At 57.9% G+C, this 20,289-nt stretch overlaps 9 protein-coding genes across 9 annotated transcripts; 2 read left to right on the top strand and 7 right to left on the bottom strand.

Annotated features, from left to right (window-relative positions):
- Positions 1–195: 195 nt before the first annotated feature.
- On the top strand, positions 196–624 carry GGTG_11923 (hypothetical protein; the record flags this gene model as incomplete). Its single annotated transcript, XM_009229814.1, has 1 exon — positions 196–624. One exon carries the CDS (start codon positions 196–198, stop codon positions 622–624), a length of 429 nt encoding a protein of 142 aa, XP_009228078.1.
- A 365-nt stretch (positions 625–989) lies between these two features.
- GGTG_11921 (hypothetical protein) lies at positions 990–4,194 on the top strand. Its single transcript, XM_009229812.1, has one exon. The coding sequence runs from the start codon at positions 1,983–1,985 to the stop codon at positions 2,895–2,897; it is 915 nt and encodes a 304-aa protein (XP_009228076.1). The 5' UTR covers positions 990–1,982; the 3' UTR covers positions 2,898–4,194.
- On the bottom strand, positions 1,170–1,817 carry GGTG_11922 (hypothetical protein; the record flags this gene model as incomplete). Its single annotated transcript, XM_009229813.1, has 2 exons — positions 1,672–1,817; positions 1,170–1,419 (listed from the first exon to the last, which is right to left on the bottom strand). Exons 1-2 carry the CDS (start codon positions 1,767–1,769, stop codon positions 1,170–1,172), a joined length of 348 nt encoding a protein of 115 aa, XP_009228077.1. The 5' UTR covers positions 1,770–1,817.
- A 1,054-nt stretch (positions 4,195–5,248) lies between the features above and the next one.
- Positions 5,249–7,941, bottom strand: GGTG_11920 (hypothetical protein; the record flags this gene model as incomplete). Its single annotated transcript, XM_009229811.1, has 5 exons — positions 5,249–6,503; positions 6,566–6,824; positions 6,880–7,022; positions 7,190–7,615; positions 7,898–7,941. 5 exons carry the CDS (start codon positions 7,939–7,941, stop codon positions 5,249–5,251), a joined length of 2,127 nt encoding a protein of 708 aa, XP_009228075.1.
- A 135-nt stretch (positions 7,942–8,076) lies between these two features.
- Positions 8,077–9,847, bottom strand: GGTG_11919 (hypothetical protein). The gene has a single exon (XM_009229810.1). It carries the CDS (start codon positions 9,711–9,713, stop codon positions 9,450–9,452), a length of 264 nt encoding a protein of 87 aa, XP_009228074.1. The 5' UTR covers positions 9,714–9,847; the 3' UTR covers positions 8,077–9,449.
- Positions 9,848–14,458: 4,611 nt separating this feature from the next.
- Positions 14,459–15,927, bottom strand: GGTG_11918 (hypothetical protein; the record flags this gene model as incomplete). The annotated part of the gene is made up of 3 exons (XM_009229809.1): positions 14,459–15,371; positions 15,478–15,768; positions 15,881–15,927. 3 exons carry the CDS (start codon positions 15,925–15,927, stop codon positions 14,459–14,461), a joined length of 1,251 nt encoding a protein of 416 aa, XP_009228073.1.
- A 951-nt stretch (positions 15,928–16,878) lies between these two features.
- Positions 16,879–18,619, bottom strand: GGTG_11917 (hypothetical protein; the record flags this gene model as incomplete). The annotated part of the gene is made up of 2 exons (XM_009229808.1): positions 16,879–18,070; positions 18,138–18,619. 2 exons carry the CDS (start codon positions 18,617–18,619, stop codon positions 16,879–16,881), a joined length of 1,674 nt encoding a protein of 557 aa, XP_009228072.1.
- Positions 18,620–18,903: 284 nt separating this feature from the next.
- On the bottom strand, positions 18,904–19,122 carry GGTG_11916 (hypothetical protein; the record flags this gene model as incomplete). Its single annotated transcript, XM_009229807.1, has 1 exon — positions 18,904–19,122. The coding sequence occupies one exon, from the start codon at positions 19,120–19,122 to the stop codon at positions 18,904–18,906; it is 219 nt and encodes a 72-aa protein (XP_009228071.1).
- A 24-nt stretch (positions 19,123–19,146) lies between these two features.
- GGTG_11915 (phosducin family protein) lies at positions 19,147–19,993 on the bottom strand (the record flags this gene model as incomplete). The annotated part of the gene is made up of 2 exons (XM_009229806.1): positions 19,147–19,858; positions 19,929–19,993. The coding sequence occupies 2 exons, from the start codon at positions 19,991–19,993 to the stop codon at positions 19,147–19,149; spliced, it is 777 nt and encodes a 258-aa protein (XP_009228070.1).
- Positions 19,994–20,289: the final 296 nt, after the last annotated feature.

Here is a 20,289-nt window from a genome sequence, read left to right as displayed (position 1 = left end):
ATCTATGCTGAAAACAGCCGGAATATTGGCATCATGAGTCGCGTGCTGTTTGTGACTATGCAAGCCACCGGATCTTGTCACTACAGCTGACAAGGAAACCGGCAAGAAAAAAAACAACAATTGAAGACGGCAAGCCCTTGTCTCTGATCCAGGCGCTAACGCCACGGGCCGTCTGCCCTGCTCGCTCGTGGGTCAATGGCCCGGCTCATTGCCAAGCGGCCACCGGAACAAACCCCCATGACCAGCAGCCGTCCACCCGTCGTGTCCGCCCGTTGTCGGCTGGTGTCGAGATTGGACGGCAGCTGGATCACACTTGGCGGAACACGCATGGATCCTCCCCCATTTGTCCGACATGATGCATCGGCCGGCACGTCCGACAACTACTACAGCGCACCTCCGAAAACGCCATCAAAACGTCATGGTCGTGCCGAAGAGGGGAAGAAGGCGGGGAAGGTCGAACGCCATGCCATGCCATGCAAGCAAGCAGCAAGCAAGCACTTCCGGACATGGTCATGGGTACGGGACCTGGTATGGCTACGTCCCAGTCCACGCTGCCACCATCGTGGAGTCGAGTGCTCACTGTTCGCTGGTCGCTGGTGTCACTGGGTCGGCACCAACCGATAACGAACCAGCCAAGTGCAATGCGTGGCGTTTGGCGGCACGGGCATGCCGGCAATTCTGCCTGCCACATATGACTGGCTGGACAAGGGTGGCAGGCCCGTAAGCAAAACAAAGAATTGAACCTTACCGCCTGGGCGGCATCTCGAAGAGTTTTGTAGCTTTGCGGCTCTGCGGGCTGGTTTTTGCCACCGCCCTCAGTGGGCCCCATCTAGCGCGCCCCGTCAATCACAGCGAGCCTGTAATCGGTGACAGCGCCAGCACAGCCGGGCTACTGGCTGTGTTGGGTGCCTCCTCGCCCGTCTTCTTAGTCCATATAAAACACCCTGTATCCTCCTGCAAACACTCCAGCTATAGTAACTATTTGTTGTGGCTGCCTCTTATAGTCGCAGCCTGCCCTCTTCTCTTCTTTTTCTTCTTCCCTACACCAACCAGCCTGGCCACCCTCTTCCCTGCCTCTCTGCCTGCCTATCTACCTATCTACTTACCTGCCTTTGCCCGTCAAGAAAGTAGATCATCGATCAACAATACCATTATCCAGACCCGGGCGTTCAATTCTTGCATCCAATGCAGGCTCCGGGACGCCTCTCGATGCGCCTAGGCAATACAATCCGATCTTGCGACAGGTTGTTGCTCCTTTGAGCAGCAAGGCGACAAACCACGGGAACGCGCCAGCATCCAGAGTCGCAGGCGGCATACAACCGAAAAAATAAAATTAAAACAGCCTCAGCCGGGGCTGCGCCTGGCTCTGCCTCGCCGCTACCACCAACCCCCAATTTGCTCTTCAATACGCCCATCACACTTCAGCCATCGGGCGGGATACTGCCATTTCATTTTACCGGCTCAAGTCCTTGCCGAGTTCATGAGAGTCAAGAAAAAGGCGACCACCACACCCCCAGCCACCACACCAGCGTTGCCGCGCGCAAAACTGTGCTAGTCTATTATCGGGGGCGCTCAGCCTTTCAGCCCGGCGCCTCTCGGATGAGGAATATTGCTAATCTCGGGGGGAAAAAAGCGCCATTTGGGCGTTACAGCGCAAGCCCTCCAACGCACTGACCTCGGTCAGACGCCCGCCATACGACGCCTCGTTCCAGGCAGACAGTTGCCTTGATTCTTACATGCCCTTTGGTTCCCGAGGTTCCCGAAGGCATGTTGGAGGAGTATCAAAGCCCCCAATTTGAAACGGTCGCCTTTGTTGCCTCGCCGGATTGGCGTCGGAGGGATGAGGCTGGACAAGGGAGGTGGGCGATGGCCCATGTTTTAAGGCAACAATGTTTTAAGCCCAACATCACTGAGCTAGGTGCTAGGTCCGTTGTCGCGGCCACCCGAAACTTGTGCATTGGGGGGCTAGTGCACCAACGTGCATGTTGCTGCCTCCTCCAAGTGCGGCTGCCAACAGCTACTGTGAGGCACAGGCCTGTGATAATCACAGGAGGCTGGACGAGCTTACATGGAACCAACAATCGCAGCAAGCAAGCGCCAACCGGACGCCAACCGGATGCCCAGGCCACCACGAAGCCAATCAGGTCTATCGGCGTCATGAGGAAACTTGGCCATGCCACTCTCGATTCCAGCCCATGTTGGAAGCCGAAATCAACCGATATTCCGCCACCCAAAATCAGGCAACCGGAACGCTACGCCAAAATGAGATTGGAAGACCCGCCCCCAAAAGTATGATGGCCCGCTCGGGCCTGCCAAGAACACCCTTGCCACTATGTGCCGCGCACGTTCTCGGAGCCCAGTTCCCTAAGTCCGAGATTTGTCGGCGTCGAGACCGGCTTTTTGAGTTTCCGCGCGGTCATGATAGCCCGGCGAATGGGGTGCCCGCGGCAAATATCCAGCCGAGATACGCCGAGGCCGTCCACTACAACCACTATGTCGTTCCCCGCCTTGTTGCCTACCTGATGCAAGCCCCCACCCTTAGCAGCCTTGGGCTTTTATTCACACTGGCCACGGTACCGGCTTCGACGGAACAGCAGATTGACACTATGGGTTGTAGCGCTTGTGAGGGGCACAAATGCTCTTCTTTGATGCGCATCGATGGCAACAATCCACACAGCAACCTGCTGACGCCTGGATACCCCCTCACCCCAAATGGCGAGGCCCAAAAAGAAGGCAAACATGCGTTTTGCGTTCACCGGGGCGTTGTTTCGGCAATTCCAACACCGATGTGCCTTCTGGAAATGGCGGGAATAACTTCTGCGCGCTTATGGCTGCATGATCGAGGCTTGGAAGCCTGGAGTCTGACCGCCAGCGCATGCATCTACCTACCTAGGTAGACACCTACGCTATAGCTGCAAGGCGACCGTATCGGCCCAACAAAAGTCAGCTTCTGCTTTCGCAGTCATCCCTTCTGGAAAAGGCAGAAAAGCCGCTTCAGCCGCGCAGTGCGCCGTCAGTAAGTAACTAGGCGCTACCATCCGGGTATCCGGGGCCCATTGGACATCTCTGGACTTCTCTATCACGTCATCCACAGCCCTTTTGACTCCCAGGACGGGAAGTCCCCATTAGGAGAAAGAAACAACAACGGAAAACTCGGCGCGGTTTCTAGAAAGGCCTGCCAAGGCAAGTTGCCTTTCTATTCCCATGTTGGTGCGTTTTGTTGTGCATGGCCATCGCGTTTTTTTTTTCGGCTGCGGGACATGCCGCGCCTCAACCCCACACATATCGGGATCCCCGACAGGTCCCCTTTTCCTGGAGTGGCCGAGAGCCCTAATACAACTTCCCAGCAGTGGCCATATACGGACACCGAGTCGGCCCAGCTGAGTCGTGCTCTTATACAATTGCCTCGGCGCCTCCGTCCCCTTTTTTCTTTTTCTCCATTTGTTCTTCAGCTGCGGCATTTTCCGCGTCTCCGATATTCGCCTCGAGCAAGCCGCCACGCCTCTTATTGGTATGGAGTTCAAGCGGGCCACATAGTCAACTATGCACAAGCGCGCGGCGCTGACTAGTCCCTGCGGTATCGGCCTTCACCCCCCCTCCCTCTGCTCGGTCTCGCCTATGAAAGGCGCAAACGAGAGAGTCCTCGCCCACAGACACGCGGCTGCTCAAAGGAGAATTAAAGCCGTGGAGGAATATGTCGGTGAAGGAAACCAGCGGTCTAAAAGCCGGCGAGCAAATGAGGAAGCAACGAGAAAGAAGGCGACCTTCCCACGCCGCATCCGTCCATGACATCAGCCCGGTGCTGTGCTGTGCCGCGCTTCCACATTTATCGAGCGCAGGGTCTCTTTTTTTTTTTTTTGTCTGAGCCGCGCGCACTAGGAGCCCCCAATTAGGTCGATGTTAAGGCCGAGGATTCCTTCGGGAGTGGAGGCGGATAGGAATCTGGGCTCCTCCTGGCCCTTACAGGATCCGCCGCCTTTTTGCGCAGCAGATCCTATGGCGAGGGGTCGTGGTGTGTGAACAGTAGGATGATATAAAAAAAGCTCAAAAATTCTCAACACTGTCACGTTGTGATTCCTCATATTGCTGCAGGCGTGATTTTAGCCCCAGCTACAACACTATCCCATTTTGCTTTTGTGGTGCATTAGGGTAGCCTTGTCTTGCCTAGCCTTGTCGTGTCATTTTCTAGGGAGCCTTACGACTGGACCTCGACGGCCTCTAGGTAAACAAATATATGGCAAACCCCGCTGTGCGAGTTTTATTTGTCATCTGCCGTACTATCCCCTGGCCATCTGGTCCGCCCTACGCCCCGCCTCAAGAAGCCAAATGGAACGACAGCCAAAGTTTCGGGCAACGGGCTCCCCATGGGGATCTTCAGAAAGTCAAGTGAATTGTCGATATTTTGGTAGTCTCATGTCGCAAAGAGGCTGGGCCGCGGACAAAGCCCTGTCGGCCTCAAGGGCCCGGGTCCTCGTTTGAGGCCCTGGGCCGGACTCCGTGAGGCCGCCCGGTGCTTGGTGGAATATCTACCGAGCATTAGTATATAAAGCCCGAGGGTCTCCCACACTCTCTGCTTCCTCTAGCCCCCAAGGCAAAGGTCTACCAAGTAACCATCTACTGCACGCGCCTGCTTCTTTGCAATATCTCATTGTGCTATCTATTTAGCTATTCAGCATCACCCGCTCAAACGACCTAGGAGTCGGAAACGCCCCCTTTTCCAGCCAACGCCACGCCAGTGTTGATGCAGACGGGTATCGGGAAAACAGAGCGCCAGATGGTGCAAACGAAAGAAATGGCTCAAAAGGTCAAGACACAAAGCATGGAAGGAGAGTACCAAGAATTCCAAGAAAATCGCAGAAAGTCAACGCCAACAGATTACGCAAGGAAATAAGAGGAAAATACCATGGGACAAACGTCGCCGTAACCTCTTCGGTCCGGCCTTGCATCCAGCACCCCCTCGCTTTCCGTTCTCACGGCCCACCACGCCGGCCGACATGCCTCGCTGAAACTCGAACTAACATAACCGCCTTGTTCAAAGGACGGTGGAACGTACCGATGGGTAATAGAACGTGGATGGAGGAGGGGGGGATATTTCGTATATGGGGGTAGTGGATGGTGGGGGCAGTGTAGCCTCAGACCTTCGAGTTCCAGCGAGGCACATCTGCAAGCCGACGTGGTAGGTCGGGAGTGGAATGCATGTTTGGCGCACCAAAGCACGAGCGGGAGTTGCCTGGCGCGCCCGCTCGAGTCAACTTTTGTCCTGGGACGTCCGGTCCGCCTGCACGATGGTCACGGGCGCAGGCGACGGCCCAGCCGCGGGCGGCTCCTGGCTCTCCCGCTCCGGCGGGGCGCCGCCTGCGCCAGCGACCCCCGTCGGCTCGGCGTCCGGGAGCATCTCGTCGTCTTCCGGGGCGGTCTTGGCCGGGGAGGGGCGGGCGTCGACGTCGGGGTCCTCGTACTTGGGGAGGGGACTGAAGCGGCGGGTAGTCTTGTCATACTTGATCCACCTGTCCTTTTCGGCGATGCGGCAAGCAAGCCATAGGCCGCGCTCCCGCCGGTGGTCACCAAGCGAGGGGGTCTCGAAGTCGCGCTCGTCGTCCTCTGACTTGTCGATTTTGAAGTGCTCCGCAGGGAACGCGTGCTCCGTCCAGACCAACCCGCGCAGCGCCCAGTCCTCGGGGAGGGGCTTGGTTGGAGTCTTGGGGAACTCGGCCGACTCGTACGTCTCGGGGTGCTCAAAGTCGGGGATGAAAGAGTTGAGCGAAAGGCAGAGCAAGTGCCAAGGGAACGCCAACTCGAGACGGCCCATAGCAACATCGATGCTGGACATGGCGTACATAAAGAAGAGCCGCGCGTGCAGGTACGAGAGGATGTTCGGGTCGCCCAAACGCGCCATAACAATTTTGTCGGTGTCTTGGGAAAATTTGACAGCCTGCTGAACCCTGAGCGGCCATTCAATCTCGTCGTCGGCGGCACCCTCCATAGTGGAATCCGCACCGGAATCTTCAGGGCGCGACGCTGCGATAGCTTTCATCAGGGCGTTGTTGGCACTGCCATGGCCAAGAACCGCTGCCGTGTTGGAAAGTGCGATTTCGTATCCCGGCTTTAGCCACTTCCTAGTGCTCCTCGCGATTTCGAGGTCAAGATTGTCCCGGAACTCCTTGAGAGCCCCCTCAAGAATTTGCTCGTTCTTGTTGGTAAACAAGACAGCGTGGACTTGGATGAAGGCGCGGTTAATGGCAGGAAGCTTGCTCTGGGAACCAGAGATGACAGGCTCGAACAACGTAAGGATGCTGTCCCTCGCACTCTTGAAGGGGATTGCTACGGTCAAGCTCTTCAGGTAGTAGAATAGCTGGGCAACGACGTCGGGCCGAGCGAGTATAGCCAGGTGGTGGTGCAGCCTGCCAGTCGTCGGCGCCTTGTCACTGGCTTTCGAGTACCAGCTACGAGAGACGGCAGTCCACACATTCCTGTCGTGCACATCGTCGTCCTCAATCGCCATCCTAAAGTAGGCGACTGTTAGTAACATGGCCCAAAGCGCAAAGGAGAAAGGAGAGCGTCATACCTATAACGCGAGAGATCTCCCAGGCACTCGATCCATGTATCCTCGAAAGCAGGCACAGTCTCATACAGCAGTGCCATCATGCTATACGCTAAATAGATGAAGCTAAGCATATACTCGGACGAAGCTGGCAGGCGATGGCGGAGCAGCTCGAGGAAACTGTGGATACCGTGCCGCCACATGCGTGCCGGCATGGCATACTTGGACGCCAAACGTCTAAGGGCAGGCCCGGCAGAGGGGTGCTGTGATGCGAGGAAAAAGTCTGTCCCAAGGCAAAGGTTAGCCTGGCATAGCCGGTAGAGGAGGGGGAGACGTACCATGGTGTTCATGAAGTAGCGCGCGGTGGAGTGATATCAAGGCTTGCCATTGGTCGTCGGTCAACTTGGATGTGTCCTGACCATCTGGCAGTGATGTCTGGGCACTATCAACATCGATACACCTCGACTCGACCATTACGAGGCTAACGCGCAAGACCATGTAACGTCAGTAAGAGCCGCAGGTATGCCACGTGGTGGCGGGGGGGTGACAGGGGTACTCTGGGGCATAAAAAGACCCAGTCCCCCCTCGCTCCATCCCCCGGAACTTGGAAGAAAAAAAAAGAAACAAAAAAAAGAAACAGCCACTCACCCAGAGTAAATCCCCTTGACCTCGGCAATCAGTTGATCTTGGCTGATGGGCCGTGTTTCCGGCTGCTTTTGTAACTGGTTGACTTGCTCGCCCGGAGGCTCCCCTCCTCCCACATGTCTGCTGCTGGGGCCTGGTTCGCCGCGATTGGCTTCCGTTGAAGCCATCGCTCGCCCCCCTCGGGATGCCTGGGCTGGCGCGCGCGCAATTGTCGGGTCACCTTCGCCCCAAAGTTTTTTCTTCTCGCGAGGGGCGCCGACAAAGTCCTGGCCGTCTGACTTGTTGTTTCCTTTTAAACGCCCTCGGCCTGGCGTCGCGGTTTGCTTAGTCGAAAGCTCTTGTTCGGGGGTTTTTTGTCTTTTGGCGAGGGACTGGTCGCCTTCTGCCTCTGGCGACCGACGCTTACTGGGCGAACCAGCGGTTTGCTGCCTGCAAAAGAGTTGGAAGGCGGTCAGTGTCCTTTCTGGACGTGCGGCAGGAGCTGCGGTGGAGAAGGGCACCCCGACCACCAGCACCCCGACAGAGAACAGAGAGCCCAGCTGGGACTGCCACCAGTTTTTGAAGGGGCAAAGTCATTTCATTGTTGCTAGCATCGTGGAGGGGAACACATACTGGTGGTCCTTTAAAATGAGGTTTTGAGCCTCGACTTCTACCACTTTCGATTCTGGCGACACATGCTTTCTTGCACTATTTCGCAAGTGCTTGACATACCTGTCGGTTAGGTCGAGCGAGCCGGAGTTGGGGTTGTCCGTCATATCTTGTGCGCTTTTGGTTGTCCAAACTGTTCGCGAGCGTGGGTGCGGCTGTTTGAGGGCTTGTCGTTCTTCTTTGGCCAAAATTGTAGCTTCTGGGTGGGGGGTTTCCCTCAACTGTTCGGCGACACTAATTCACCTCGACATCGACAGATTCCTTTGAACATATAAGCGTTGAGGAGCGCTCTAAGCGTGCGGACGATGGCTCGCATGGAGGTAGCAAAAATGCTTGTTAGGGATATAAATTGTGGGCGCCCATCTTCACGGGGCGCCAATCTTTATCAGGCTGCTAATTTCTGTAGAGGTACAGTTTAGGTACGGTGCCTAGTTAGGACCACCCCCCTCTCCCCACCTCACACCCCTCCGTCCGCCATGGTTCGCGTGTACAAGCCCCTGCAAGACTAGTGCTGCAAGCGAAACAAGGCGACGACGTGCGGCTCAATGGGCCGCATGCAATGGTTCGCCAAAAAGAACGAGACGGCAAGCCCGCCCGCTTTCACTTTCCCTCCAAACACATTCACCACAACAGTGCACCACAGGCTCACGTCGCAAATACGCAACCATGAAAGGAATGAAAGAAAAAGGGAATGAGACCGGGCTTTCTAAGTTACCGGGCAGCCACCTTTTTATACTCGCCCTACTCCTATACTCAACATCTGCACGCAGAGCCGAGCCATCCATCACTCAAGGGGATAGCCTGCCTGGGGTACGGTACGGTACCGGGAATGGTACCCGAGCTAGGCAGGAATTTTTCCCTACTTTGTGGGTAGGCTGACAGATGACATGTGGGCAAACCCCTCGAAATACTCTCGACCATCAGCCTCTTCACATCAGCATTCTCGCCCGATATTTGTAGCCTTGCATGCTAGCTAGGTAGCCAATTCCCGTCCTTGGTCGACCCCGCCAACTGCGGCTCCGTCGTTCAATTCCATCAAGTGAGGCCAGGACTAGGCATCATGGCTTCACTGCAACGTGCACCTCGCCCTTGCCCTCAAGATCATACACATGCGACACATAAACAACCATTTGGTAGGCCCAATATTGCCTCTCCAAGCGTCGATTCCTTGGCCTCCATTCCATCCTCGGTGCCTGCCCACTCTCCTTCCTACTCAGGGTCTTCCTCCGGGTCCTCAGTCCCTTGTCGAGCTGGAGTCTCCTCAGCCACCGCCACCCCGCAATCCCCACATCGGCCAACCCTTACACATTTGCGCATCCAGCCCAGCGACCGAAACTCAATTGCTCTTCCTACCGACCACGAATGGACAAGGAATCCTCAATGCCTTGATTCGATGTGAGATCGACCGTCGGGCATTACCCCGCAGGTTGCGCAATCTACAATGCTTGGGTGGGGGTGGTTGGAGGCGTCTGCTGTCAACCAATCAACTTGCCCGACGGCCTTGATTTTGCAAACCATGCTCAAGTGTGAGGTCAGAGAGAGCAGTTCATGCACCTCTCATATCTCGCAGGCCTCCGACTCCCCAAGGTCACGGCACGGGCCGGCAGCTGCGCACCTATGTGCTCGCCTTGGTCTGGCGCGGGTGGCCAATTTCTGTCGGCCGGCGCGAGGACGTGTCGACGCCAATCATGCTGGCCACCCACCACCTCCTTTGCCGCCTGGCAACCACTATTGACCTACCGATGCAGCCTCTGCAACATCTCTGGCAACAATTTATTGCCTCAACCTGGATGGATGGCCCTCGGGGCGGCCGGTTGGCTCCCCAGGCAGCATAGCGACCCGGCTGAGGCCGCTCGAAAGAGTGCTTGGCGCCAGCCATCTCGCCAGCTATGATCCGGGGCTTCTCTTTGGGTGGCTATTGCTTTCACTTCACAACCAACTACTTCGCGGGCGCCTTCAACGCCCAGAGGAAAGGCAACCGCGTCGACGACTCCTACTCTCTCACCGACCCGCCCCTCTGACCCTATATACACGAGGGGGGTGTTGACGGGGCGAAGATGGCTGACTCCTCGAGGCTGTGGGACCATGGCGGACATCCCCCCAAGCCTCTGCTGCCTAGCAGGCCGCTCTACTCGGCAGTTAACTGCACTTTGGGAAACTGCCGCCATGGGAGCGAGTAAAGATGTAGGCGGCGTGAAGCTCTGTGAATGAACTGCGGCGTAGTTCCGTACCACAAGGCTGCCCTGGTAACTGGTGGATGACACTGATATTTAGCTATGAGTCACCTGAAGAAAGTCCTCTGTCACATCGTCTCATATTTTCCGTCTCCGCCTATCAAGGTGCCTCTTCCTAAGGGATGGATAAGCTAATTAGGCAGCAGCGGGCAGTTTAACCCTATTGGGATCTGTCAAGGAATCAGAAGCAGGCGTTGTATAGTGATGAATAAACAAAATACAAAGATTCTATTACATATTTTGACCGCATGGTAGGAGCAAAGTTCTGGCCGAGCATGATAGGGTCTTATTCCGCGGCTCTTCTTGATGCCTCATATCACCTCTGCCTCCCCATGTCTTGCCCACCCCCCCTTTCCATGTCTTGGGTATCGCCGCATGCAAGACGGAATCTTCCAGAAGCCAGTAGCTAGAAATAGAACTTTCACAAGCTCGGGAGTGTTGTTTGTGCATGCAGGTTTGCTTCCCATAGCTCCGCGGCTAGGTTGAACACGTCCGACTCTGTTTCCACCTGGTTCACTTTCAAAACCTGTTTGTAGTTTGGCCGGAACATACTTGTATCTGCACACGTGTATACTATGCCAGATTGTGCGCCCAAATCCTGCGTTATTTGCTCGGCATATACGGAGCCTTTCCGTAAATCCCTGATTAAGCGAGCCGAGCTATAAGATTGTGCCACGTCCGCCCCGTAGCATGGTATCGATGCCCGTGTCAGACTATCATCGCTGCACTGGGCACACATAGCCTTGCGTCGCCTTAAAACTGCCTTCAGAATCAAATGATTGGGGATTTTTTGATTCTATCTCTACCGGGGAGGGCCTCGTGCGTCGCCTTTGGGTGCTTTTGGGCTAGAAGGCCTTCCTTTGCAGCTCTGCGTTGTCATGATGCCCGAGCAGGAACGGGGCTTATCGCTAAGGCAGTCCTAATCCAGAGGCACTTCTGGGCTGACGATGTGGCAGCCATCATTGGGGCCTAGATGACACTTGCTCACTTGGCCTTGAGTAAAAGACCGCACCACGCCACGAGGTGTAAACTAAAAGGACCGATACTATTTGCATACCGTTATCAAATGGGATTTGATTCCCTGACATCGGGCTCGGTTAGCTGCGGTATTGGGGTGCAAACGCCGGAAGAAGCCCAAACGAGATGTCACATGTTGTTGGTTTAAGCTAATAAACTCGACTGCATGTGACACATGGATTTGTGCTTCAATTGGACTTGGAGGGACGGGTAATGCAGCCTGAAGAGTTTAGGCTCCAAAGGTCGCCGGCTTGTTTGATAGACCAGTCACAGGCTTTCTACCACCGAGCAGGTGGTCGGTGTAAGGGAAGAACAGCAGGGGTCAAGCAGCAGTCAGGCTCCAACGCCGAGTTCTATGGAAGAGAGTGGCGTCGGCGAGGCGGCTAATTAATTTCCACGTATAGGACATGTCTCCCGCCTCATTGCTCTGCCAAGCCCTGCGCGGCTTTGCTGTGACCGGTGAGGCCATCGAGGTGGGCCGGGCCGAAATAGTGGCGGACTAGCTTCTGGGGGGTGTACTATGGTTGGATATGGGCAGGGCCACATGGCGCAGCCGGTGAAACAGGACACACATATGAGGGTGATTTCTCCCCGATTGCCTTGACCGCTGAAGCATACACCTTGTGCTGGATATAGACTGTCATCCAGTGCCCCTGGATGCCCCTGGAAGTCGCCGGGTAGCTGCATATAGTGTTAGCCCGAACACCTGGCTTACGGGCCGTCGTCTCCTTGGGAGTCGAGGGGTCTTTGCGTGGTGATTTGGCGTCAGCTCAGTGGGGCTTCGCGCCAGGTCCGCCAATGGGGAGTCCCGGTTGAATCTGTTTGGTACTGGGCATGGTCGGGGCGCAACTGCCCTGACAGATGCTTCGATTCTCGAAGGACTCGAAGCCAGGGCACCTCAAGGCATATCAGGGACGGAAGTTTGTCTAGCCCCTTTTCCCAGGACCGTGGTCCGTTGCAGTCTTGTGACGAACCAATTGGGCCACCGTGCCAAAAGCGAAGGCCCCCGCTTAGTAGCTGGTAGCTACCAAGTGGGTCTATATCCTTTTGCCATCTGCCTCTCAAACCACGACCCAACCCTCAGCTTTCCTGTCGCTCGCCGACTGAGGCACACCAAACGCCCGTAGCGAGGGCTCTCGGAATCTCAGAGGACCAGGATATAATGCGTCACGACACCGTCGCTGCCGCTCGCCTTGACCGGCGCGGCAGGTTTTTCCTTGGAGGAAGTTCCCTCAACCCAACCGCACGCCCATCCCGCAACGAGCCCGAAGTCACAGAATAACAGCACTTGCAGGAGAGAGAGAGAGAGAGAGAGAGACGAGGCTTGGTCCTGTGCTCTTTCCGATACCAGCCACATCGGCGCGCGTACTCACACCCGATAGGAGGACCAGTCCTCCATATCGGGGCTGCTGCCAATGGTTTCACTGCCGATCGCTCGGCACAAACGAAAGCCCTGCGGTCGATCTACGCCCAATGGAAACAATCTCGCCACTGCTTCAGCGGACGGCCTGCTGCATACCGGTCAGCAACCGTCCTTGGCGCGTACTTCGTTTGGAGCAAACGTTACCGCCTGGACTCGGGTACGAAGGCTGCCTCATCCAGCCTGCTACCCAGTTGCACGACGTTGCTCTTGGGGCAAAATTCACATGCGTTGGGGATTGCCGGTGCCCAGCCAGCAAGAAGACGACAACACAGGGCAGGGCGGAGGGGCGATCGACACGAAGATGGGCGGCCATCCCCATCTGCCGGGCGCAAAAGAGGCTCTCGAGCAGGCGCAGAATGCCCAATTTTCTACGGGCATAGAAAGGAGGCAGCGCTCCGTGGAGCATCCGTCAAAAAAGGCAACCGTGTTGAGGGGACGACGCCTTTGGGCAGATGTGCTGAAGGACTGGCGGGAATACTGGGCCACGGGGAGGCAGGGCAGCACATGCACATGCGCGATGTGTTGTCGAGTGGCCTTTTATATACCGAGGACCCGGGCGAGGGGGGAAAGTGAGCAGGTTTTGCCGTATGGGAGGACAGGAAGGGGAAGGATACCCGGGGAGAGACGTAGGACACAACCTAGGGATCACAGGGCAACCGGGCAACCGGAGATTCTCGGCCCGAGCTGTGTGGTTCTTTCTCACTCAACCGGTAAGAGAGGGTGGGCTTTAGGGCTCCGCCTCGCGGGCCTTAGGGTTTAAATCCGACAGCACTAGGGAGGCGATAATGACCACCCCACAGCAGCCAACCCGACATGTACCCTTGGTTGGCAGGAAAGAGCCTCGGGAGAAGGTATATCCACTGTGGAGTTTGCGTCTTCAAGCAAACCTACGGTGAAGATTTACAGCACAGGGGTAGAGCGGTGTGATAAAAGCCTGCAGCGGGGTACCAAAAAGCAATACAGTTCCAGCCGGTCGGCCCCAGAAGATAGCAACGGCAGCAATGAGATAATACCATACCCACGGGCCGGAAGCAGTCGGCCGGCACCGGTGTGCCATGTTCTAAGCGCGTGTAGGGCTAGAGATGGAGTAGTGCTGCCAAAGACGAAGAAATCAAGGCCAAAGGGTACGCTTATGCAGCCCAGTTTGCTATATGACACGTACTACAGGTGGAACGGACGCCCTGTTGGACACATGCTGAAGATCCACTCGATCTCCTGAACAGTGGAATGGCGGGCGGATCGAGACCAATGACGCGTCTAGATAAAGCAAGCCGCTTTTATCTGTCCAGCCATCACTGTTGTCACTGCCCGATCATGAGGCAACTGGGCTCCGTGGGCTCCGTCCACACTGACCGGCTCGCTTCGCTGCTTGGGTAGCCACCCTCGAGGAAGCCCTATTGCCCCAGCCCTAACGCATAAGTGCCCAAGCCCTGAGCTTGGGCATATTGTCTAGCTCAGTTTCTGCAAAACACATGGGCCCCTGGGGGACTGGACCTACTTTTTTCTTTTCTTTTTGTGGTAGCGAAGGCCTGAAGCTCACGCAGTCACCAACCACCAGCGAGTGCCTACATGGCAGTTGCCTCGAAGCGGCCCAAGAGGTCTAATCAAGCCCAAGGCGTCGATGTCGAGCTGCACTGCGGACTCACTCCATGGGCTATAGTACTGGTCGCCTCTTGGAGAACTCCGGATGCCTGAGAGCCACTCTGGTATGCTTGAGTGCCATGGCGGGTGCCCGGCCGGGGAGACAGAATGGAGCTTGCAGGGTTCGTCTCATGAAACTATCTGGTTGGCTCTGAGAAGGAGAGGGGCGCCGGGGCCCGACAACACCCCCAAGATATCAACAAGACTACGCAATACACACCCACATCCTACGGAACTTACCTTTCCCAGATCACTACGCTATCACCAGCTCCACACACACACGGGGACCAACCCCCCAACTCCCCACCCCTACCAGCCGCCGCCCGCCGCCACCTCCTCCTCCGCCTCCGTCTCCAATATCCCAGCCACATCTAGCTCCAAACACAGCTCGGCCTCGTCCCCGAGCCAGCCCAACAGGCCCGACAGCGCCCGGGGTGGCAGCCGGTGGCGCAGGCGCAGCAGGCACTCGAGCGCGGCCTCGCGGCGGGCCAGCCACGCGGCGCGGCCGTCGGCGTTGTGCTCGCCGGCGCGGCGGCGCGCGTGGATCCCGACCAGGTAGTGCAGCACCTCGTGGGCCGCGCGCGCGATCCCCGCCATCACGGCCCCGCCGTCCGTGTCCGTGTCCGTGTCCGTGTCCGTGTCCGCCACCACCACCACCACTTCCTCCAACCTGCCGTTGATGTTGATGCCCCGTTGCGCCCGCCGGTGCCGCTGCCGCCGTTCCGCGCCCCGCCGCGCGCCCTCGGCCAGCAGCGCCGTGGCCAGCACGTCGAGCAGGTGCGGCGTCGAACCCGGGGTCAGCTCGTCGAGGGGCCGCGAGGCCGCGTGGGAGGCGAGGGCGCGCGCGAGGGCGCAGGCGGCCGAGGCGGCGCAGCTGCTGCTGCTGCTGCAGGTCGAGTCGTCGTCGTTCCTGCCGGGCCGCCGCAGCGCCACGGCCATGACGGTGCCGAGGCGGGCGACGGCGTCGCGGTCGAGGGCCTGCGGGCCGCCGCCGTTGGGTGGTGGTGATGACGGCGGCGACGGGTCGACGAGGCTGGCAAAGGTGAGGCGGCCCAGGTGGAAGCACAGAAAGTTGTCCCAGACGACGTCGGGCGGCAGCTCGGCGCGGCCGCGCGAGGCGCGCGCGAAGACGTAGACGAGGGCCCTGCTGAAGAAGCGGAGCGTGGCGTGCGGCGTGATGTTGCACATGGGGTCTACCCCCGTCTTTTCGATGCTTCTGAGGCTGTTGATGGTGGGGGTTAGGCGCCGCCCGAGGGGTGCCAGCACGTTAGAACACACACAAACATAACACAGGTACGCAAAGTCTCTTCCCCTTTTTTTTCCTTTACCTCTCCCAGTCCCCAAAGAGTTTCCCCCAGATCCGGTCGTCGATCTCGTCCGCGGGCCGCTCCATGATCCAGTGGAACAGGTCCTGGTACGCGCCCGCGAAGAGCTCGGCGTAGCTGGCCCGGAACCGATCCGCCCCGCCGCCGTCGTCCAGGACTGTGACGCTGTGGCTGCACAGGGACATGAGCGAGAGCGTCAACCGGATCCGATCGGCCGCCGAGTCGGCCCCTTCCGAGTCCGACGGGGACGAGATATAGAGGCTGCGCTCCATCTCGCACAACGTTTCCTCGAGGCTTTTTGGCCAGCGGGCTTTTTTTTTCAGCGGAAACCCCCTCGGAGGAGGAGGTGAAGCGCAGTTCCACCCCTGTCGCGTCCCTGGAAGTCCAGCGGTTCGGGGAAACGCACCTGAACTCGGCATCATCGGTTTCTTGCTTGGAGGAGGCCGTCGCCATTGTGACGGTCTCTGCAGGGGGTGTTAGGCGTGGCCGTTCAGGGACAGGGGCACTGGTTGGAACTGCACCGCTCTGCGACAGGGCCATGTAGTAATCCAACGATTTCCGCTGCTTCACCCAAGGGACAGGGCCAACAGACAGCCGCCAGCGATTTAAATACATGCCCGCACCAGGGCAAAGAAGCACACCGTCACGACGGGCATCCCGAATCAGAGACTCAACCAAGGGGGAGCAGAACTGTAGGGACACGGTGGATATCGCGCCACATTCACGCGCAGCCCGTGATTAGATCCTCGTTTCCTCACCGGCCTCGCTCAGTCTCTGGGCTTGGCCTGCATGTTCTGATGAAAGTGGCGTTTCTCCCAGTCTGTTGGGGACTTCCCCCCTGCACGGCTGGGAGGTTGGCGTGCGGGGAGAGACAGACGGGGAAACGGCGCCGGCTCCAAGATAAGCCCAGGAGGGGTTCTCGCAGCAAATAGCCGGAGTGGCAGAGCAGAGCAGAGCAGGCTGGGGTATTCCGAGCTTCATCTCGTCAGCCCTGGTTGGCGTCCCTAGTTCCATTCATGTACGTGTGGCATCTTCTGACATATAGGCTTCCCGTCATGATCGTGTCTAGTAGGGAGAATCATGCTCTGCTCCAGCTCGTGTCTCTGCGTCCACCCAACCATGACACTATCCGCTTGGGCAAGCAGTCGGGCAGGTGGGTGACGCCGTCCAAAATCAGGTACGTAGACAGTATCCGGATCAACAAGAATGACAAGTAGTTCAATGTGCAAGCCACGCCCAACACCGAATGGATCCAAGCTAAAAATGTATTTACATGTACAGTGTACAATGCAATTATGAGCAGATATTGGCAGATGCAAACAAACTGGGTACAAGAAATAACAAATGTCCGAAAATGCAACATAGGTCAGCTAGGCAGCGAGCTAGATGGCCAGCGTTCCATGCCTAATGCGGCCTGACAAGAAACGTCGTGCCACGATCCCCGTTTCCCATTGGCAGCCGTTTTTCGGGCACCGAGGGTATGCAGGACCACGAGCAGCCCCGCGAAATGAACGGCACCGGATCGCGATCAGCTGCACGAAACGTCAAAAGCCGCGGCTCCGGCTCCCCGGACGTAGAGACCGAGCCCCTTTGGGCCGTGTACTCGCCCAAGTACCACCACTCAACCCACTGCGTCCTCGGAACCACCATGCTACGGCCTTTGCACCCAGGACGGGCGCAGCGATAGCTGTCAGCCTCGCCACGCTCCTCCGCGAGGGCAAGGACCCGGAGCAGATGCTCCGGTGTGGTCGCAGGCATCAGTGACCGCAGGTCGGCGTTGGCAGCTACAGCCCTTCTGCAGGCCTGTAGGGACAGCTCTAACAGCCCGCGGGGCCCGGCGGGGCAGTCCGGTGCCGGGAGCGCTGGCGAACTATCGTCAACCTGGGCTAGCCGTGCCGACGGCGGGCCGGCCGGCTCGGCAAACATGTTCTCCGTCGGGAGCCCGTCGCCATCGTCGAGATCAAAGGATGACGTGTTGAGGCCAGTGTTATCAATGTACTGAACTGGGGAACGGGCGGCATGACAGGCACCAGCGCGCTTCAGCTGAAAATGCTTCTCCCATTCTTCATCAACCGGGCAGGCCGTCCACACCGAACACTCCCCGCCGTGATCGCCCCAAGGATTCTCCCGACGGCGAGCCGAAGATGGTCCTTGAAGCTCGAACCCTCTTTGCTGTCTTGTGTGAGCCGAGCCGAGCAAGCCCTCCCGGTTGGCTGATCGAATCATCTCGGGCTTGCAGAAAGGGTTGGGATGAAGCTTGAAGTTGTCCAGGTTGTCTCTGGGCATCATGAGGTCAAGTAGCTCTCGGGGGAGCCAGCGCAGGTTGTTGAAAGATAGGTTAAGGTACTCCAAGTTCCGCAGCTGCGCAATACATGGCGGGAGCTCTACGAGTTTGTTGTTCCGCAGACTGAGGACTGTCAAACAGCTCAGATCGAAGACAGCAGCGGGTATCCGGGTCAGACGGTTGGCGCCGAGAAACAGCTTCAACCGGGGCTCCCCACCCTCAAAGGGGACACCTTCGACCACAGTCGGGATCAGATGGAAGCCCTCAAGTGGTTGCACCGTCGACGATGCGAGCTCATCAAGCCCCAGGTTCCTGGCGCAACGTGTTAGCATGGCCAAGTCAGGGCAGGCCGAGAGAGAATAAAGAATGGCAGGCTCACATGAGGTCAATCTTCTCGTCTCCCTCATCAATACATTTCTCAATGATCTTCTGCGCCTTGGCCTCCGCAGGGGTGACATTGCGGAAGCTTGCCGCCCTGTTGAAGTCATTGCTCACACGCTGAGTCGGGTCCATATGCACAGGCCCCGCGCCCTTGGGGTTGGCGTCGATGGTGTCGTCGCTGGCAAGCCAGACGCCACTGTCCAGCTCCCGCCTCAAACCCTGGCGCATGCCAGTGGCGGTCGGGACAGGGCCGGCCTCTGACGACAGCAGCTGCGACTGCTGGAACCATGTACCAGCCCTACGCTTCTTCCTGTGACGGCCATTTGCATAGTTGTCGACAGACGGGTCATCGTCGCTGGAGAAGATGGCAGGCTCGCTGGAATCGGTCCAGAAATCCGAGGGTGCTGGGGCCTGGAACCTGGCCCGTTTTCTCAACTCTTTAAAGGACGGCAGCACAGGCTCGGGCTGGTCGTTCTCCATGACGACGGCAGGGGGGTTCGGGCAACGGACAGTTAAACAATAGGGCGGTAAATCAACAAGTACAGCCAACGTTGGAGCCCATATGTATCACTGCCGACTGCCGAAAGAATATATGTCTGAGATCGGACCGAAGCCTTGCACGCGACTCAAGAGGATCAAGAAAGGCAATTACTGAGACGCTGAGACGCGTCTGGCCAGAGCATGCGGGGTTGGAAACTTAAAAAGGACGCGTGGTCCGTGCGTGAAGACGCGGGCACGCGGGCCCAGCCCGCAGGTCACAGCGCCTAAACCATCACCAGACTTAGTTTGCTGGAGATTGCTGACCGCAGGTGCAGCGGTGACAACTCCCTGAGGAGCCGAGGTGGTAAGCCTATTGAGTGCGTGTTTGCGTGTGTGCGAATGGAGAGCTGCTTGTGGCGCCTGGTCTCCACAGAGAGCGCCTCACTAGCTGCAGCCTGCCCCTTGGCTGGCGCTCTCTCCTCGTCGGCCTCGGCGCACGGCATTGGGCGATCGACTCCAGACATGTTTCAGTCCCAATCGTCGTCGTCCTCGTCGTCCTTCCTCCTGGAGCTCCTTAGACTCTTGCCGCCGCCGGCCAGCCTCTCCTCCTCGGCGTCCTCGGCACGCCTCCTCCGCTGCAGCACCCGCATGTCCGTGTCCGGTACGGCGCCGACCTCGACGAGGATCTTGTCCAGGTCCAGCATGCCCATGCGCACGCCGCCAACCGTCATGAGGGTCACTATTTGCTTGACGATGTCGCCGTTGCGGTACACGAGTATGGTTGGGCAGTTGCGGTCCGGGTAGCCCTCGATGGCCTGATCGGCGCGCATCTCGCAGAACTTGACCTCGCCGTACTCCTTGGCCGCCTGCCGCCAGAGCTCCGAGAGCACGCGCGACTCGGTGTTTGTGCCGACCGACGACACCAGATTGACGAGGACGGGTCCGTTGCTCGATGCCTCTGTCACGGCGCGCTGGTACTCGGGCTTGGAGAGGGGGTAGACGCTGCCGTGTACCGATTTTTTGCTCAGCTCGCGCATCTCTGCCATGCGCTTCTGCATGTACTGCTCCATAAAGGCCTCATCCTCTTCGTCCTCCAGCTCCTGGAGCTCGTCCATGTCCTTGCCTTCTAACCGGTTGTCGTGTGCAATTTTCCTGGCCTCCAGTATTGCTTCCTCGATCATGGGAGTCGGGTCGGGGGCCTTCTCTGGTATGATTTTGTGCTTTCTAAGGATCTCATTCCTGCAGCGGGTGTCAGCGACGCTGGTGCGCTCGCGGGAGGCCAAAAGAGTCTGGGGCGCCTGCGGCGTACCATTCTGTATCGGCATCGGGATCATCGATGGGCACCGCTATGCGCTGGTCCATTGGGGCGGCCATTTTGCGCGGTTTGGAGGGCTCTGCAAGACACAGTGGAAGAAGCCAGCAGTGGAAGAAGCCAGCAGTGGAAGAAGCCAGCAATGAATCGAATAGAAACAGCAGAGCGGGATGTTGGGTGCTGCCTGGTTGCGAGTTGAAGTCCGTTTTGCGGATGCCTAGCTGCAGGCAGTACTCCCTTACATCTGGTGACGCCGCATTCCAGCACAGCGGGGTCTAGCTTCTCCAGCTTTGCTCATCATGATCCAGGCTGAGAACCCCACCGTGGGGGTTGCCGTTGGCACCTTGGTGCATGCCTG

Source organism: Gaeumannomyces tritici, assembly GCF_000145635.1.
Source record: "Gaeumannomyces tritici R3-111a-1 unplaced genomic scaffold supercont2.7, whole genome shotgun sequence".
Lineage (NCBI taxonomy): Eukaryota > Fungi > Ascomycota > Sordariomycetes > Magnaporthales > Magnaporthaceae > Gaeumannomyces > Gaeumannomyces tritici.
The sequence above is the reverse complement of the archived record's forward strand: the minus strand, read 5'-3'. Positions and strand labels throughout refer to the sequence as shown.

Coding starts and splice junctions, on each gene's coding strand:
- GGTG_11921 (XM_009229812.1), top strand. CDS start 1,983: ATGTTGCTGCCTCCTCCAAGTGCGGCTGCCAACAGCTACTGTGAGGCA.
- GGTG_11919 (XM_009229810.1), bottom strand. CDS start 9,713: ATGGCTGGCGCCAAGCACTCTTTCGAGCGGCCTCAGCCGGGTCGCTAT.